This window comes from Miscanthus floridulus, chromosome 16, assembly GCF_019320115.1.
Source record: "Miscanthus floridulus cultivar M001 chromosome 16, ASM1932011v1, whole genome shotgun sequence".
Lineage (NCBI taxonomy): Eukaryota > Viridiplantae > Streptophyta > Magnoliopsida > Poales > Poaceae > Miscanthus > Miscanthus floridulus.
Window position 1 is genome coordinate 8,292,082 of NC_089595.1, and position 17,749 is coordinate 8,309,830.

At 44.9% G+C, this 17,749-nt stretch overlaps 2 protein-coding genes across 3 annotated transcripts; one reads left to right on the plus strand and one right to left on the minus strand.

Moving 5' to 3' along the window:
• The first annotated feature begins 559 nt into the window (after window positions 1-559).
• On the plus strand, window positions 560-3,990 carry LOC136513063 (zinc finger transcription factor YY1-like). The gene is made up of 6 exons (XM_066507061.1): window positions 560-708; window positions 861-909; window positions 1,168-1,367; window positions 1,855-1,944; window positions 2,579-2,719; window positions 3,192-3,990. The coding sequence occupies exons 1-6, from the start codon at window positions 694-696 to the stop codon at window positions 3,711-3,713; spliced, it is 1,017 nt and encodes a 338-aa protein (XP_066363158.1). The 5' UTR covers window positions 560-693; the 3' UTR covers window positions 3,714-3,990.
• Window positions 3,991-4,912: 922 nt separating this feature from the next.
• On the minus strand, window positions 4,913-14,782 carry LOC136514481 (uncharacterized). 2 transcript variants are annotated; one of them, XM_066508431.1, is made up of 8 exons: window positions 14,542-14,782; window positions 14,129-14,335; window positions 13,965-14,047; window positions 13,465-13,498; window positions 12,840-12,920; window positions 12,681-12,749; window positions 12,494-12,600; window positions 4,913-5,669 (listed from the first exon to the last, which is right to left on the minus strand). In XM_066508431.1, the coding sequence occupies exons 2-8, from the start codon at window positions 14,204-14,206 to the stop codon at window positions 5,036-5,038; spliced, it is 1,086 nt and encodes a 361-aa protein (XP_066364528.1). In that variant the 5' UTR covers window positions 14,207-14,335; window positions 14,542-14,782; the 3' UTR covers window positions 4,913-5,035. The 2 variants fall into 2 exon arrangements, with proteins under 2 accessions (XP_066364528.1, XP_066364527.1); XM_066508430.1 differs by having other exon boundaries at window positions 14,129-14,341.
• Between the last annotated feature and the right edge of the window lie 2,967 nt (window positions 14,783-17,749).

Genomic DNA, 17,749 nt, shown 5'->3' on the forward strand with positions numbered 1-17,749 from the left:
AATTATACAACATCAATAACTATTGCATCGTTTATTTTGGAGACACATGTTCCCTCCGTTTCAAATTATAGATTATTTTGGCTTTGGATGCACCTATATATATTATGTCTAGATACATAGTAAAAACTATGTAGCTAGAAAAACCAAAACGATTTATAATTTGGAACATGAGGGAGTGTAGATTTGTATTCGGAATACTTGCGTAATATCTTATATTTGAAAAATGTTAATGTTGTATTCTAGAAGAAACTAATGGTCAGAAAGTATTATGTAAGGAGTGACATTCAGCATTTGTGCATCAACGTCAGAGGGAATATAATTCGGAGCCTGAAGGCTTGCCGTCGAATTTCTTTGAGATTCGCGCAACATCACTAGGGGGGGTCGTGACAGTGGGAAGAAAAGCAAAGAAGAGGCATTCTCCGGCCGCCGTTAAACCCGCGACGCCAGCAAAGGTGAGCTCCGACCGACCGACCAACCCGAACCGACCGAGAGCCCCAGTCGCCGCAGCCGGCGAGAGAGCGAGACACACACGAAACCCTAGCGAGGATTCCTTCCACGCCACAGGCAAGAAGGGAGGGGGGAGGCGATGGAGTACCCGGCGGCGGCCGCCGGGTCGGGGGGCCACAAGTACTACTACCCGCCGCAGCACTCGCAGCCGCAGGCGCTTCGCCGCCCGCCGCGCCCCGCCGCTCGATGGGTCAAGCAATGGTGCGTTCTTGGCTCCTCTCCCTCTCCCTCTCCCTCTCTCTCCTACAGAGAAGGAGAGAATTTCCGCTTCTTCTGACTGGAATTCACCCGAGCTAATAAATTGCGCGCGCTGCATTGTTCTTGGTTGCGCTTGGTTTCCCATGATCCCGCAGGATCTCGCGTCCTCTGGCGGCAAGTGCTCGCTCTTCAAGTGGGTCAGAGGTACTAACTGTTTGTTCCTACTAAATCTCCCCCCTTTTCTTCATTCCCTTGGTTTCCTCCCCCTTCACTGAGGTTGTATTGTAAGATACTAAGATATACATGGGTTCTTGAATCTGTGACAAGACTCCAGGTCTAGATGTCCATTGATGACGCTGATTGTTCATTTGTCTAGAGCAGTAGCTAAGTGCAGATTTGTGGTACTCCACAGCTAGCTAGCCGGTGATTACAGTTACAACCCCTTTCCTTACCTGTGTGCAGAGGATAGGTACAGAAACTCCAAGGAGAACCCCAGAGTGCTAGATGTGGAAGCCCCCAAGCCTGAACCTACCACAGAGATCCTCTTCCTCTGCAGCTACGACAACTGCGGCAAGACCTTTGTTGATGTCAGCGCGCTCGGCAAGCATGCTCATGTGCACAACGAGAAGCAGTATATCTGCACCGGGCCCAACTGTGGGAAGGTATCTCCGCCTGGATCTCAGTCGGAACGAGCATTAGTACCACATACTTATTGTTTGTTATTATGATATGCACTTGAGCCTTGCTGTACTTATCTGCTCTCAAACACAAAACATCTCGAGATGTTCTTGTTTAACTGAATATGTCTACCACTCCCTATTCCTTATACTGAATATTTCTATCACTCAGGATGTACCTGTCCAGTCTTTATCCTGAGTTCCTGAGCAGTCCTGTTATTTATAATTGTATTGTTTTTTCTAAGATTTACTTCTTAATTGCATTACAACTAATGGCAAAGTAAATCATAACTGAATTTGATGGTACCTATCATACTACGAAGCCTTAAACAAAAATTATACATTCAACTTTTCAGCCCTTTTGCTCTGTCTTGTCTTAATTACTTATAAACCACACGTCAGATATTATGTATGCCGAGAACTTTCAAATTGTCATTGTAGACCCTAACTACTCTGTTGTTCTATCTGGCAGAAATTTGTTGATAGCTCCAAGTTGAAGAGACATTATCTTACCCATACAGGACAAAAGGATTTTGTCTGTCCACATCCAGGCTGTGGTAAGGTAATCACCTCATCCCTCTCTAGCAATGCACTTATAAGGTATCATGGATTTCTAGTGCGCTGTGGCTCTTTTGCTTTCAACCATCACCACACCCCTTATCTTTTCGGAGTTGTAGATATCCATGCATAGCAAATGTTGTATCGAATGGTGAACTGTCATATGGTATTTTAATTCTCTGTAATTCAAGATGTTCCTTTGATGTTTTTAGTTCAACCTAATCTCTAATCTGATTTCAGTAGATGCATCCAGCCCCATTGTATGTTTGTATACTCAAGTACTCAGGTGCTGTGTTCCCAAACTTGTGGCTAAATTTTGGGCTTTATACAATGAAAAACTTCCAACGTGCACATCCATGACTCCATGAATGACTTGTTTGAAATAATTTTTTTCCTTCAAAAAATAGGGCCTTTAGCCCAGCCTTTTTCTTTTCTGGGTGTCGGTAGCAGGCCTAGCCCAGCCTTATTCAAAGGCCATTTGGGGGACAATAGGATGGTGGCCTGACCCCAAACATTCTAGCCAACTGGTCCTTGGCAGTTCCTTTCTTTTAATGTGAATGGATATCTTTTCTTAGAGTCGTGTGTCTTTGGCTATAGTGCATTTACATTTTCAAACAAACAAATGTTTTGAATTTCAGGCCTTCTCATTGGATTTTAACTTACGGTCACACCTGAAAACACATGCATTGGAGAATTATCACATATGCCCTTTCCCTGCATGTGGCAAAAGATTTACAAGTGACTTCAAACTAGCAGCACATGTCAAGTCACATGAAAAGGTATGCTGCTATTGTGCTTAAACTTCTGTAATCATCATTCAAGATGCATTTACCCTTGTGGTTGATTGTTCGCTTCAATATTACTGTTCTTTTATACGATAACTAAATTACATCCTGAGTCCTAGATCCGCATGTGAAATATGTAAAAAAATGATAAAAGATTCTCTTAACTAAATATTTTGTAGACCGTAGTGCTGGCATGCCAGATTGCAGTATGGCTCTGTGCAGCTGTTCAGTTTGCCCTTGTATTGTATGTTGTGCTTATCATATAGTTCTTTGCTGTCAGCCTATTGAGCCTCCTTGTTGATACACAATTCGTTCATATACATCTGGTTTTTATATCAGGTGAAGGATATATCATTGCATTGGAAAGTTCCACAATGTTACATTATAAATATATCACACTTGTCAATACAAATTCTGTATACTTTTCCCTTGTGTAATTTATTCTGTCTATTGAGCCATGGTGCAGATTGGAACTCCTATTGCAGTGCAACATGCGCCAGCGCCAGCAGCAGAAAAACCGCGTGTCGCCCAGAAGCCTTCGACTCCAGCAACCACAAGCTATGCTGATCGCCCATATGTCTGCCCCTATGAAGGTTGTGACAAAGCATACATTCACAGTTACAAATTGAACCTTCATCTAAAAACTCAGCACCCTGAACACGGTCAAGAGGAAAATGGTAAGGTCGGTGCTTCTGCTGGTCAGCATCCTGCGAATGAACAGACCTACCAGTATAACTATGCTGAGGTTGGTGAGATTGCACCAAACCCCAAAAGGAGCAAGCATAAGGTCCACTCATCCAAAGCCTACAATGCCAAGATCTCGAGAGCGATGCCTTCTGACATCGGTGGTGTCAGGAACCAGTGTCCAGGTAAAGGTACGTACCAAGATGATAGTGAAGAGACCGAAGAAGACGGAGGCAACAACATTGAAGATGGCTGGAGATATGGCAACAATGATGACGACGAGGAAACACCAGATGAAGATTGACCTTTATATAGGTTTGGACATGTAGATATATGAGGTGGTCTGTTACCCTTTAGTTTCTGCAAACTCTAAACCAATGCAGTCACGGGGGAATTTCAAGCTTTAACCTTAGGTAGTAGTTTGTTGAGATGGTGCATCGGTATATTGTACTCAGTTATCTGCTCCTAAAGGTTCACTCCCCTATGTTCCAGAGTGGCTAATTGTCACATTTATGTGAGATAGTTTGAATATGTTTTCCTTGGAATAAATTTTCATTTGAAATGTTACTCACTTCACTATTTTATTAGATGAACTAGGTAGCTGCAACACCCATCCATGCAGACATGCAGTTTAGCCATAAACATGTTTTATTTACTACAATCTACTTATTTTTCTGGCAAATCACTCAGAGTGTCAGAACAGTTTAGCCTTAAACATGCATCGATATATTGTACTCTGTTTTCTGCTGCTGAATATTTGGTTCCCCATGCGACAGAGTGACCAATTGCCACATCTGTGTGATGAGATAAGTTGGAATCTGTTTCCTTGACACAAGTTGTAATTTGAAACGTTGCTCACTTGAGTTCGATTGTTTTATTTGACGAGCTATGTAGTTATGAAAGACTCATCCATGCAGTTTAACCATGAACAGGCTTTGTTTTTATTACAGTCTGCGAGTACTTATTTAGGCAGATAACTCTCAGTCCCTGCCAACATGACCTTGAGAATAGGTGTCAGTGTGACCAGGAGTAAAGACAGCGAGCTCATGCTTTCTATATTGTTCTTCAGCTCTGCAGCTTCCTCCATGGAGAATTGGAGGTGCCACACGCGCTGGCGATGACGCCGAGCGGCAAATCGCTCAATACAAGAGTTCTTCCCAGCAATGTGGCTGACCAGTACATTCCCACATCAGGTTCAACTCCCTGAGATGAGATGTACATAACCACACCAGCTTCGTAAAACAGGCTGGTGTGAGCTGATGATTTCTGTAAAATAAAATTTGGCATAGTAGTATCGAATGGCACATCAGGTTCAACTCCCTGAGATGAGATGTACATAACCACACCAGCTTCGTAAAACAGGCTGGTGTGAGCTGATGATTTCTGTAAAATAAAATTTGGCATAGTAGTATCGAATGGAAAACTGAGCCCAGCAAGAAAATGGTCATGAAACACAATCAACTCATCATCACGAGGCTACTTGGAACAATTAAGGCAAACAAATTAGCCGAGAAGCCAACAATTGCTTTAAAAAAGATACAAGCCAACAACAGAGGTACGATCGACATTATTACAAAGCAAAAGGTTATTACGCAAACCACCTCAAAAGGAAACCAGAACACGACACTACGGGGATAATAAGAGCGTCTCGTCCAGCAGAGCGTCTCGTCCCTCCCATTCCAGCACCTCCGTAGCCTCCAACGCCTCCTTCACAGATTTGCTCCAGTAGCCGTTGCCGTACTTGTCCGCGAAGGGTCTCTTGAGGTTGATCCACTGGGCGAAGTAGTCAGGGATGGGCAACTTCTTGTGGGAGCACTCCTGCTTCAGCATGGTGCGGCAGTCCCAGTTGCCCCACGTCACCACGACGGCGTTCCAGTTCGTCGGCTTGCCTATCCACTCTTGCTGCAGGTGCAGCGCCTCGGACAGCATGACGGCGCCATTACGTCGCTCCACAGCTTCCTGCTCGATGCCGTTGTAGTTCTTGCAGTACTCGCTCAGCACATGATTTTCTGTCGGGATGACATACTTGTGGAAGGTGGACTTGGTGTGGCCGGTAGCAGCGTCGACGAGGACGGACGAGAACTCGACAATCTCTTGCCTGAGTCGTCGATCCTTGTTCTCGTCGCTGTCCCAGCAGGTTGACTTCAAGTCTACGACCACGAATGACTTGTTGTTGTTGTTCTTGTCATCGCCAAGCGAAGCAGCTTGGCTTTTTACTTCCTGCTGCTTGGTGTTAACTAGTACTGATGATGATGATGGCCTGAAAATAATACGTAATAAAAAAAAAGACACATAAGAAGCCCATCGTCTATCAGTGTGTGTGTGTGTTGCGTGTGGGGAATGAAGAAGGGTGCAAGCAAGGATCGAAGACGCACTCGGGCTCAACGACGACCTGAACTTCCTTCTTCCTCCTCATCACAGTTGTTAAACAACTTTTAGGGATATCAATACCAAACCAAGGCATCATCTCAGCAATTTCACCCATGGCTTGCTGCTGGCTTATCCTCTCTACCGCAGCATGACTGTCGACAAGGTTTGTCCACCAAATTGGATTAGTGTCCAATCCTCATAAATCGTCATCATAAGAACCCGTAGATACATGTCAGCAACCTGCCCCCGCCCATGCCACTGACAGGTGAAGATGGTGCGCCTGGGACTGAAGAGGGAGCTGCACTGGACGTCCGGCCCAAGAGACTGCGTCGGCCCAGTACTAGAATCGTTGGCCCAATGTGGCAAGTCTGAATCCATGTAATAAGTAGGAGCAAGGAGAGAGGAGTCGGACAGGAGGAAAAACAGAAAACCTAAATTCTGCTTTGACTAATCCGGCCATCGTGCCGTTCGCTACCATTGTTCCTTGTGTTCTTCTTTTCCTAGCAATTGCTCCTTACAATTGGTATCAGATTTTTGTTCGAGTCCTGGCCTCCGATCCTCCTCATCCCCACTTTACCTGTCTGCAACGCTCTCTGGGAGCCAAGGAACCGAATCTCAAGTTGGTACTGGAGGAAATCCAGAAGTCCAAGGAGGAGTTCGGGCGTCGTTTCGACGAGCACAACGAGCAGTGGGAGCGGCGATTTGCTGATCTCGAGCTTGCCTGCACCGCCCGCGACGCCGCCGTCGACAAACGCCTCGACTCCATCGAGCTCGCAGGCGCCGACACGGCGTACACCATCGGCAGGCGCGTCGCCGATCTGGAGGCCGTCCGCGTCGACCCCACCCATGACGAGCGCGACGACCGCGTCACCGCCCTCGAGGTAGCCGACACGGACCTCGGTACTTGGCGCCCGAAGATGGAGGCGCTCGTCGACGACCTGCGAATCGAGATGCAGAAGCTGACCCAAGGTCGCGACTCGAAGGTGTTCGACGTTTTGCCTCAATGGCCCAACGTCCTCGCCTCTTCTTCATCTGCGCCCAGTGGGCACGACGATGCATCGTCTCACCGGGATGGTGGGTTCGGGACCGGGGCGGTCTGGACTCACGTCCCGGTCATGGGTAAGCAATCCGATCCTCCTCCTCCCCCCATCCTCCTCCCCTTCATCCGCGCTCAACACCTCCGCTTCCGCACTGGCCACCAGCTCCACCGTACCCTTCTCCACACCTTCCTCCACATCCGCACCCTTCTCCGCATCCACCGCGCCCCCACCGCTCTACATACCTCCTCGTCCACCACTTTCGACTCCTCGCCACCCAACTCCTCATGACACCCATGACCTCCAACGACCAACTGGACGCCTCCCTAAACTTCCATTCTCTAAATTCGATGGCGAAAACCCACGCCTCTGGCGTTCTCGCTGCGAACGCTACTTCACCATGTATGCCGTAGATCCCTCACTTTGGGTTAGCGTCGCAACCATGTATGTGGAAGGCGCCGCTGCAGGCTGGTATGAATCCATCGAAAACACTCCAGCCACTGCCAATTGGACATCCTTCTGTCAAGCCTTGCACGATCGATTTGATCGTGATCAGAAAGAAGCTTTAATTCGCCAATTGTTCCACATCAAACAAACTTCTACGGTGTCGGATTATGTCGAGCGTTTCTCCATTTTAATCGATCGCCTCAAATCCTATTCTGCTTCTATTGATCCACTGTTCTATACCATGAGATTTATCGATGGCCTTCGGCCAGACCTCAAAGCTATGATACTGGTTTCTAGGCGAAAAACACTCGATGCTGCTATTTGCATGGCTCTTGTGCAGGAGGAGGTGGCGGGCCAATCGGGCGCCCAGTCTTCGTTCCGTTCGTCGGCACCGGTTGAGTGGTCTCATAAGCCCACACAATGGACCGCGCTGCCGCTACCACAACCTCCGCCTCGTGTCGAGAAGCCCATGGCGAAGCCTGCAGCCACCGAGCCCACGGCAACATCTTCAGCAACTAGTGCTCTGGCTGCTGTCAAAGCGTACCGGCGAGCCTTGGGATTATGCTACAAGTGCAACGCCAAGTGGAGTAAGGATCACCGGTGCGCACCAGAGGTCTTGCATGCGGTCGAAGCTCTTTGGGAATCGCTGGACCCTGATGTGGTGCCGGCTGCAGAAACATATGATGATCAACCAACTGAACAAGTGTTTCTAGCCATCTCCAAGTCCGTCGTGTCTGGGGTACCTACTGCTCGTACTATTCGGTTGTTGGGATCCATGTCAGGTATTCCAGTGCATATTCTGGTGGATTCAGGGAGCTCATCTTCATTTATCATTAACACTATGGCTGTTAAGTTACATCACCTCGATTCGGTCTCTATCTCTAGCTGTGTGCAAGTTGCTGGTGGAGGTGTCTTACAGAGCTCCTTGCTGCTTCGCCAAGTACAGTGGACAGTGGGCTCCTGCTCCTTTCGCACTGATTTCCGGGTGCTGCCTTTGGGTAATTTCGATGCAATTTTGGGCATGGATTGGCTAGAGGCCTACAGTCCAATGCAGGTTCACTCGGCCTTGAAGTGGTTGGTAATTCCATATGATGGCCAGACTCAGGTGTTGCAAGGTTTACTTACTGATGAACTGGAACAGCTGCTGTTGCAAATTGAAAATACAGTGCATGTTCTTTCTTCAGATCATGATGCCATCAATGTTCCAGCTCCAATCAGTCAGTTAATTGACGAGTTTTCTGACTTGTTCCAGCCACCAACATCTCTTCCTCCTTCTCATGCTTGTAACCATGAGATTCCTCTGTTGCCTGGTGCTCAACCTGTCTTCATCCGGCCCTATAGATACCCGCCCAAACTGAAAGATGAAATTGAAGCCCAGGTTCAGGAGATGTTGTCACAAGGACTCATTCAGCCGAGCTCTAGCTCCTTCTCCTCGCCGGTACTGCTTGTCAAAAAGAAAGATGGCTCCTACTGGTTTTGTGTTGACTTCAGACACCTCAATGCTCTGACAAGGAAATCTAAGTTTCCTGTGCCAGTGTTTGACCAGTTGATGGATGAGCTAGCAAACGCTAAGTGGTTCTCAACATTGGATCTTCGAGCGGGTTTTCACCAAATACTGTTGCAGTCAGGTGAAGAATTCAAGACAGCTTTCCAGACTCACCTGGGTCAGTACGAGTTCCGAGTGATGGCGTTCGGCCTTACTGGCGCGCCAGGCACATTTCAGGGTGCCATGAATGGTACTTTGGCTCCGGGTTTGCGCCGCTTCGTGTTGGTTTTCTTCGATGATATCCTCGTCTATAGCCCAACTTTTGAAGCCCATGTCGACCACCTGCGCCAAGTTTTTCAGTGGTTACGCGCTGATCAGTGGAAGCTCAAGCTCTCGAAATGTACCTTCGCTAGGGAGTCTATCTCTTACTTGGGTCATATCATCAGCAGCCAAGGCCTTTCCACGGACCCAGCAAAGGTGCAAGCAGTGCTCGAATGGCCCGTTCCATCTTCAGTTCGGGAGCTCCGAGGTTTTCTGGGCCTTGCCGGCTATTACCGAAAATGTGTGCGTCATTTCAGCATCATTGCCAAGCCTCTAACAGATCTCCTGAAGAAAGATCAGTTGTTCATCTGGACATCAACCCATCAGTTTGCCTTCTCGGTGGTGAAACAGGCTCTCTGTACTGCCCCTGTCTTGGCGTTGCCGGATTTCAGCTTGCCCTTCCACATTGAAACTGATGCTTCCGGGATAGGGATTGGTGCAGTCTTACAGCAGAATGGGCACCCCATAGCATTCATCAGCAAGGCTCTAAGTCCTAGGAATCAAGTGTTGTCCATCTATGAGAAGGAATATCTCGCTATATTGATGGCTGTCGAACAGTGGCGTCACTACTTGCTTCAGGGCGAGTTCTTCATTCACACCGATCATCGCAGCTTAGTCCATCTTAATGAACAAAGGCTACATACTGCATGGCAACAGAAGGTCTTCTCCAAGTTGCTTGGGTTACAGTATAACATTCTGTACAAGAAAGGCTCAGAGAATGGCGCTACCGATGCCCTGTCCCACCGCGTGCACCCAACCCAGAGCTATGCTATATCTTCAGTCTCCAACAATTGGCTCGATGAAGTGGTACAAGGATACTACTCTGATCAAGCTGCTATGGATCTGTTGTCTCAGCTGGCTGCCAGCCCAGATAGCTGCCCTCCATTTTCTTTGGTCCAAGGAGTCATCCGATACAAGAACCGTCTGTGGCTCGGTTCCAATAAGTCCATGCAGCTTAAAATCATGACAGCCCTGCATAACAGTCCTTTGGGTGGACACTCTGGAGCCCCAGCGACATACAGTAAGATTAAAGCTTTGTTCTTCTGGCCTGGTATGAAATCTGACATTTGGGCTTATGTTCAGTCTTGTGCTGTGTGTTTGCAAGCCAAGCCGGACAGATCCCGTTATCCAGGTCTCTTGCAGCCACTTCCAGTGCCCTCTGTCTGTTGGGAAGTGATCTCAATGGATTTCATCGAAGGGTTGCCACAGTCTGGCTCCTTCAATGCAATCTTAGTAGTCGTGGATAAGTTCTCCAAGTTTTCACACTTTATTCCTCTACGCCATCCTTTTACAGCAGCCTCTGTTGCCAAAATTTTCATGGACCAAGTGTATCGCCTTCACGGTCTTCCTAGAGCCATTGTCTCAGACCGTGACCGCATATTTACCAGCAACTTTTGGAAATCTCTGTTCAAGGCAGCAGGCTCCGAGCTTCAGTTCAGCTCCACCTACCATCCTCAGACGGACGGTCAGACAGAGCGTGTCAACCAGTGCGTCGAAATATTTCTTCGCTGCTTTGTGCACATTTGCCAGCTCAGTGGAGTCGTTGGCTGTCACTCGCTGAATTCTGGTATAATACATCCACCCATTCAGCATTGGGCCGTTCCCCTTTTGAAGTCTTATATGGTTTCCCTCCCCACCTACTGTCGGTGAATTTGGATGATGTGGCTCCGGTGCCTGAACTTCACAAATGGATGGCAACTTCACAAATGGATGGCTGATCAGGAGCTTATGCATAATGTTGTCAAGCAACACTTGCTCCGTGCTCAGGCTCGCATGAAATGCCAAGCTGATAAAGGCCGTTCTGAGCGTCAATTCTCCGTGGGTGACATGGTGTTTTTGAAGCTCCAACCCTACATTCAGTCCTCACTGTTCCACCGCTCCAACAACAAGTTGTCTTTCAAGTTCTTCGGACCATTTCAAGTCATTCAAAAGATTGGTCCAGTTGCATACAAGCTGTTACTTCCACCAGGCGCTGCTGTCCACCCGGTTTTCCATGTCTCGCAGCTACGTTCTTCTCCTGGCAATCAACAGGTATCGCCATCTCTACCTTCTGACTTGCAGCAGTTTCAGTTTCCGCTTCGGGTGCTGCAACGCCGCTGGACATCCGGGGCTCGGCCGGTGGCGCAAGGCCTTATCCAGTGGTCTCATTCACCTTCGGAGCTGTCTACTTGGGAGCCGCTCGAGCAACTCCGCCAACAGTTTCCGCGAGCATCAGCATGGGGACATGCTGGTTCTGAAGATGGGGGGAATGTCAGCAACCTGCCCCCGCCCGTGCCACTGACAGGTGAAGATAGCGCGCCTAGGACTGAAGAGGGAGCTGCACTGGACGTCCGGCCCAAGAGACTGCGTCGGCCCAGTACTAGAATCGCTGGCCCAACGTGGCAAGTCTGAATCCATGTAATAAGTAGGAGCAAGGAGAGAGGAGTCGGACAGGAGGAAAAACAGAAAACCTAAATTCTGCTTTGAATAATCCGGCCATCGCGCCATTCGCTACCATTGTTCCTTGTGTTCTTCTTTTCCTAGCAATTGCTCCTTACAATACATTGGCCTCATAAGTAGTCTCCAATACTTGCTCATCACACCTTCATTGTTCATGGCCTGCTGATGACTCATCCCCACCATCGACCTCGCACCATGATAATGATCATTGATGAGATACCCAAACGGAGTACTACTACTTATTGGTGTATACAACAAGGGACTGTCAGCAAGTTTTTGCTGAGGTGGCCTGCGCATAAGAGCAGGTCTACTGCTCCTTACTAGCACTCCTCCTTGTTTACCATATCCATATGGGCCATCTGCAAAACAAACTTCTTGTTAGATCGACAGTGGAGGTCTTTCTTCCAAAACTGCTGTAATATAATACCCTGTTGTAGTCCTCCCCTCTGATCCTCTACTTAGCCTCTGGGATCCCTCCACCCCCGAATTGATCGAGGGAAAAAAAATGAACTTACATGTATTTTCAATTTGTTCGCCGCCGGCAGCATATGCATTGTCGTATTCACCGGGGACGACAGAGTAGTCTTCCTCGATATGACACGAAAGCATATTATGTGCCTCGGCCACAAAAACATAGTACTATTAATTGTTTATGACACGATTTAGTCAAACCTTATACTACAATGCAAGCATCATAACTATTAAATTATTTAGTTTCGATATGTGTTGATTTGTGCTAAAATAAAATACATCAAAATCTCTTCAGAATATATTCTACAAGAACTTACTAGTCAAAGATACATGCATGCAATGCAAAGTCAAATGTGTCAACTACCTTTTACCGGAGGTAGTGTAACAGATCATTTGTACGTGGTCAGCTAATGCAAAATTAATAAACCAACAACGTGTTCTCTTATTTTACGTACGTCATGAGATTGGCAAGACAACATGCATGATTAGCTGCTGAATTTGATTTCTACTTACACTATACTCTGGGTGCAGAAAGTTTTGATACTGTGGGTGCAGAAAGTTTCGATTGCTGCCATTTGTTTGTCCCAGATAGGTTGGAGACAAACCAGATGTCCGTTGTGCTGCAATGCAAGTGAACAACTAATCTTATGATCTGCTTCATCAATTCATTTGCTGGGGGTGGTGAGATTCAGAAACTAACAGTTTGGTGTCCAAGCGTACGATGGCCTCCACAACATAGTGCGGCCATATTGGTGCCCACCCCAACCACCTGCATGAGCGAAATAAAAACAAGTAGGAGTATCATTTTTATACACTTTGTGGGTTAAGAAATAGAAACAGTATAGTTTCTAGCCTTTACCATGTCCACCCATTCCGGTTGGGGGATAAGGATGACCTGGACCATGTCCACTCGTTCCAGGCGGTGCGGAATAAACTTGATCTGCACCAGAATGTAATCAATCGCACGTAAACTTGTGTATAGCATGATAAACGATTAGATAAGCCTTGATCATCTCCCAGAACCCTGAGTTGTGCATACTAACTTCCCTTCTCTTGATGTTGCAACAGAGTTGGATATATTAGATGAAAATGAGCATTGAAATGTACACCAAATTAACTTGTTTGTGCAGGTTTCAAATTTAATTTCCTAAAACACGGCAAAAATCTAAAATGTATCCCCACAAGAAAATGAAAAAAACGTATCACACAGAGGGGCGTGGGTGCTTTGTAAAGTTAAAATGAAATGTAACGGGAAAAAGTAAGAAGATGAGGTTTTCAAAAATAGGGGAGACTTGTACATCACCATTTTTTAGTAAAAGAATCACCTGGCTGGAACAAATATATTAGTGTAGATCAATTGCATTATTAATTACATATTGCCTGAAGGAGATATTCACGAAATTAAAGAGATACAGTGCATGCATATGCAATGAAAATGATAATGCATGAATTGAAGATAAATGCCATAGCAATGTGATTTAGACCTTGTCCTGATGGATCAATATTTTGTAGTCCGTCCTGAAAAGAATGAGAAAAAGGTTAAGGCCCCGTTTGGCAGAGCTTCACTTCACTAGTGAAGCTATTTTTTTTTTGCTTCGGCTCCACGAACAGCTCCACCAGTGGAGCTGAAGCGGTTTTGGTAAACCATTTGGCAAAATGGCTTCCCTGTGATAGCATGTTTTTAGGGGCCTGGAGGAGGAGCCGGGAGAAGCCACTTTTTTTTGGCTCCATCCCACCCCAAATCACTGTGAGAGCATGTTTTTAGGGGCTTCACCAGTGAAGCTATTTCACTTTACCCCGTTTGGCAGAAAACGGCTTCAAACGGCTCCTGAAGCCGGTGGAGAGGCCCTGCCAAACGGGGCCTAAAACATTATTAAAGAACATATAGAGGCATAATGAAGTTTGCAGTGTCTCGTGACAAGTATTTTGCTCTATTTTCTTTGATCTGTCATTTTTCTTTTTTGCATTTGATATTTGTAGTCACCATCGGATTAAAATTAGTATAATCAGGTTGAGCGTTCCCCTGAGCACCATCGTAACTTTGACCGCCAGGTGTACCAGAATTTCCTGCAAGTGAACCGAAAATCTGATGAGAGCGGAGCTCAAAATCACTACTGTATAATAATGGGACTAGTTTCTAGCCATTACCTGGGTGTGGGACACGAGGTACTGAACTCGCGCGAATAATATCAATAATCGTTTTGGCCAGATCATGTAATTTATCATATAATGTCTTCAGATGAGACTTCAGTGTCACCACCTCTGGTTGTGAAATAGGAAGCATAGGAACTACTCCCGATATTGTTTCAACGAGTTGAACAATACCGTCAGCTATCGTTCGACTCGATAGAGATCCTGAGACTAACAATAAAAAAAGTTAATCATTAGATGAACACCACCGGCAGAACGACGGTAATTGCAATTGGCCGGTGAGGCGAAAACAGTTGACACTGACATATACGATACTTGCCGGTGAGGCGAACAACTTGGCCGGTGAGGTTGTGAAAATTTTTGCTTAGCTAGATCGAGATGCTGGTACCATATATATAAACTACATTTACCTTGTAGCATCCTATTGAATTCTTGTAATTGCATCTGCAGTTGTTCTAGATTCCGAATAAGACTCGCATTTACTGCATCATATATTATTCCTGAACATGAAACAGAGATCAAATAACTGCACGTAATAAGTAAATAGGGTAAAAGAAGAGAATGGCACGATGCTTTCGACGCTCTGATCATATCAGACCTGAAGAGATCTTCCCCTGACGTGAATTGGAATTAGGCATGTTTGGATCGCCTAATGCTAATATATTGTTAGCCGGAGCGAAAAATTAGTTACTCAAAGAATTAATCAATGCATATATTTAGATCCTTAGCTATTGCATATATTTCTAGACCATAGCGATGAACTATTAGCTCTTGGTAGCTGGCTGTAGTTAGCTAATGGTGGGCTAAAACAACTTCAAAGCTTGGCTAAAATTAGTAGCCAAATTCCATTGTTTAGCCATTTTGTAAAATAGAAAAGTCCTAAAAAATGAAGAGGTCCACAACGGCCTTGCTATTTTACAAAGTCAGATAGCGAGCGTCTATGGTTGGCGATATACGGTCACCGAAAATCAAGGAATAACCAGCTTCCTATTTTACAAAGTCAGATAGTACATATGTTGGAGCCTACGTTTTGCTATATAAAATCTAAAATAGCCTCCACAACGAAAATAGCCAAGTTTGTTGGAGTTGCTCTAACAATTAGTCGAGGGCTTGGCTAAAACATACGGCAGCCCTCCTGTTTGGATGGATTATTGGAGCTCATTTTTAGATGATATGAGCTGTTAGTCCATAGGATCCGAACATATCATAATAAAAGAAAAGAAAAGGTCCAAAGTTGCGTAAGATGCTCAAACTCAAGACAAGTACTCTCTTCGTCCTAAAACATATATAAGGTATCGAAGCATTAGAAAGTATTTGTCGCAAATTATAAAGGACTAACAAAAATGCCCGTGCATTGCAATGGGAGAAAAAGAATTATTGAACGTAAATGGAAAACATGACAAGAATGATATATATTTATTTATATTTTGTTCTTTCTAAAAAAATTTAAATGTATAATTTATGTTACGATGACCATGACATCCATAATATAAGTTAATGTTGGTAATAATATGACAATGCTCTATTAAACCCTGTATCGAGTTAAAATGCATGACAAAGCACAAAGATATTTAGACGCAAATACATATCACAACATTAATTTTTATATTATCCATGTGTCAGTACAGTTAGAAATCCTGCTCATTTACTTTCTTAGAGGACACAAAAAATGTGTAATTCTAATCTCTAATTAAAATTGACAAGAATTAATTTAGCGAGCGACATGTCAAGGATTTCAAAAAATATATTTTTTTCATTACACTTTGATCAACGTATCTAGAAACCATACATGATCTGACCTCTGAATTAATCTCCTATTTATCTCCTTTATTTATATTTATATTTTCTGCTAATCTTGCCACGTGAATGACGATTATACCGTTCTAGCTCATTTATGCTGAGAAGAACAGGACTGATGACCTGATCGTCGGTGCTGGCTTGCTGGGCGCTATCGTCATCAGTGGCGGAGGGTGAACCAAATTATAAGGGGGGCGAATTTAAAAAACAAGAACAAGTGACTGTATTTGACACAAGAAATTCACTCAGTCGCAGAGACGGAGAGCCGGAGACGCAAGTACGGCGTGACGCGAAGTCGCTCCCTGCGCTCCTCTCTTGCTGCGTACGTGAGTGCGCAACGGGCTAATGGCCGGTGCTTTGCTGGCTTCTGGAGTAAGCAGGCCAAAAGACTATGCCATGAGAAATTGACTAATTCCGTGTATAGCATCGACCGAGACCGAGCCCATATCAACAAGCAAGGAACGTGGAGGCCGAGGCCGAGGCCGAGGCCGAGACCAAGCCTAGATCAACAAAAGGCAGAAAAAAAGAGATCCAAATTGAACTGGACTTTGAAAAGAGGATTACCGGATAAAAAACCAGAATCCGAATAGAGATCAGAGTTAGACGAAAAAAATGTGCAAGAAATTTTGCATATTTATTATTACTAGCAAATTTGCCCGTGCGTTGCAACGGATGAGAAAAACTATCTAATATTTAAGAAAACGATGACGAGAAAATGGTACCTAGTATCCGTGTTTCTATTTTTTTCCCTGTTCGTCTGTGATTTGTTTATCATAATGAAGCGGGTAAACCACTTTAATCATGCAATTTGGAAAACAGTGGGCTCCTCTTCCCTTTTGATCGCATTTTTTTGTTAGTTATATAGATATAGTGTGGATAGTATTTCCTATATATACAGTATATACACGCATATAGACGGAAACATGCAATTTTTTTATTCTACATTATTGCCCAGCCAAACATGCAGGAAACGTGTAGGTGCAGCACCGACTTGGCCATGCCTAGTAATATCAGACTCGAAAACAAAATCGGAAATCCTAGAACTCTAAGAAAAAAAATCAGAAATCAAAACGAAGAATCGATCGAACGGTGTGGAATCGGATTTGGACTCAAAGACACCACGTACGCAATGGCCTGGTCACCGAGGCTTCTCCCAGATTGAGATCCTATTTTTTCTATTATATATATATACTATTATTTTCTCTAAATCGGAAACAGCTGAAAAAAAAAAGTTGCAAAATATAAACACAAACCATCACGTACATTACATGGGAGAAAGGCTGGGGAAAAACGGTTTCACGTAAAAACAGTTTTGAAAAATATAAAAGCCGATTCTCAAACAAAAAATGTTGAATTGGGATTCCTATTCAAATTACTCAAAATCAAATAGGATTCCTAGCTATCATAACTATCTAGGGTCATATAAGTCTAGACGGGATAAACTCTCGTTTACCGGTAATTAGGGGGAGGTGGACGAAAAAAATGGATGGACGAAAAAAATGACCAAAATTTTTGCCTCTTTATTATTAGGTATAGAGGTATAGATATATATATAGATATAGACTAACAAACGTGCCCATGCGTTGTAATGAAACCCAATAGGTATAAGAATCGGACTCCGTATCATCACTAGATGTGAGTTATTCTAACTTATATAAACGCATATCATGAGTTAGGGTCACATACGAGATACGTATAGTGCGCCACCCAAAACGTATTGGAATTAGACTCCATATTCCTCATTGCTAGACGCGAGTTGTCATAACTCGTATGAGTATGGGTCATAAGTCCGAGTTACATATGAGACACGAAGGGTTTTAG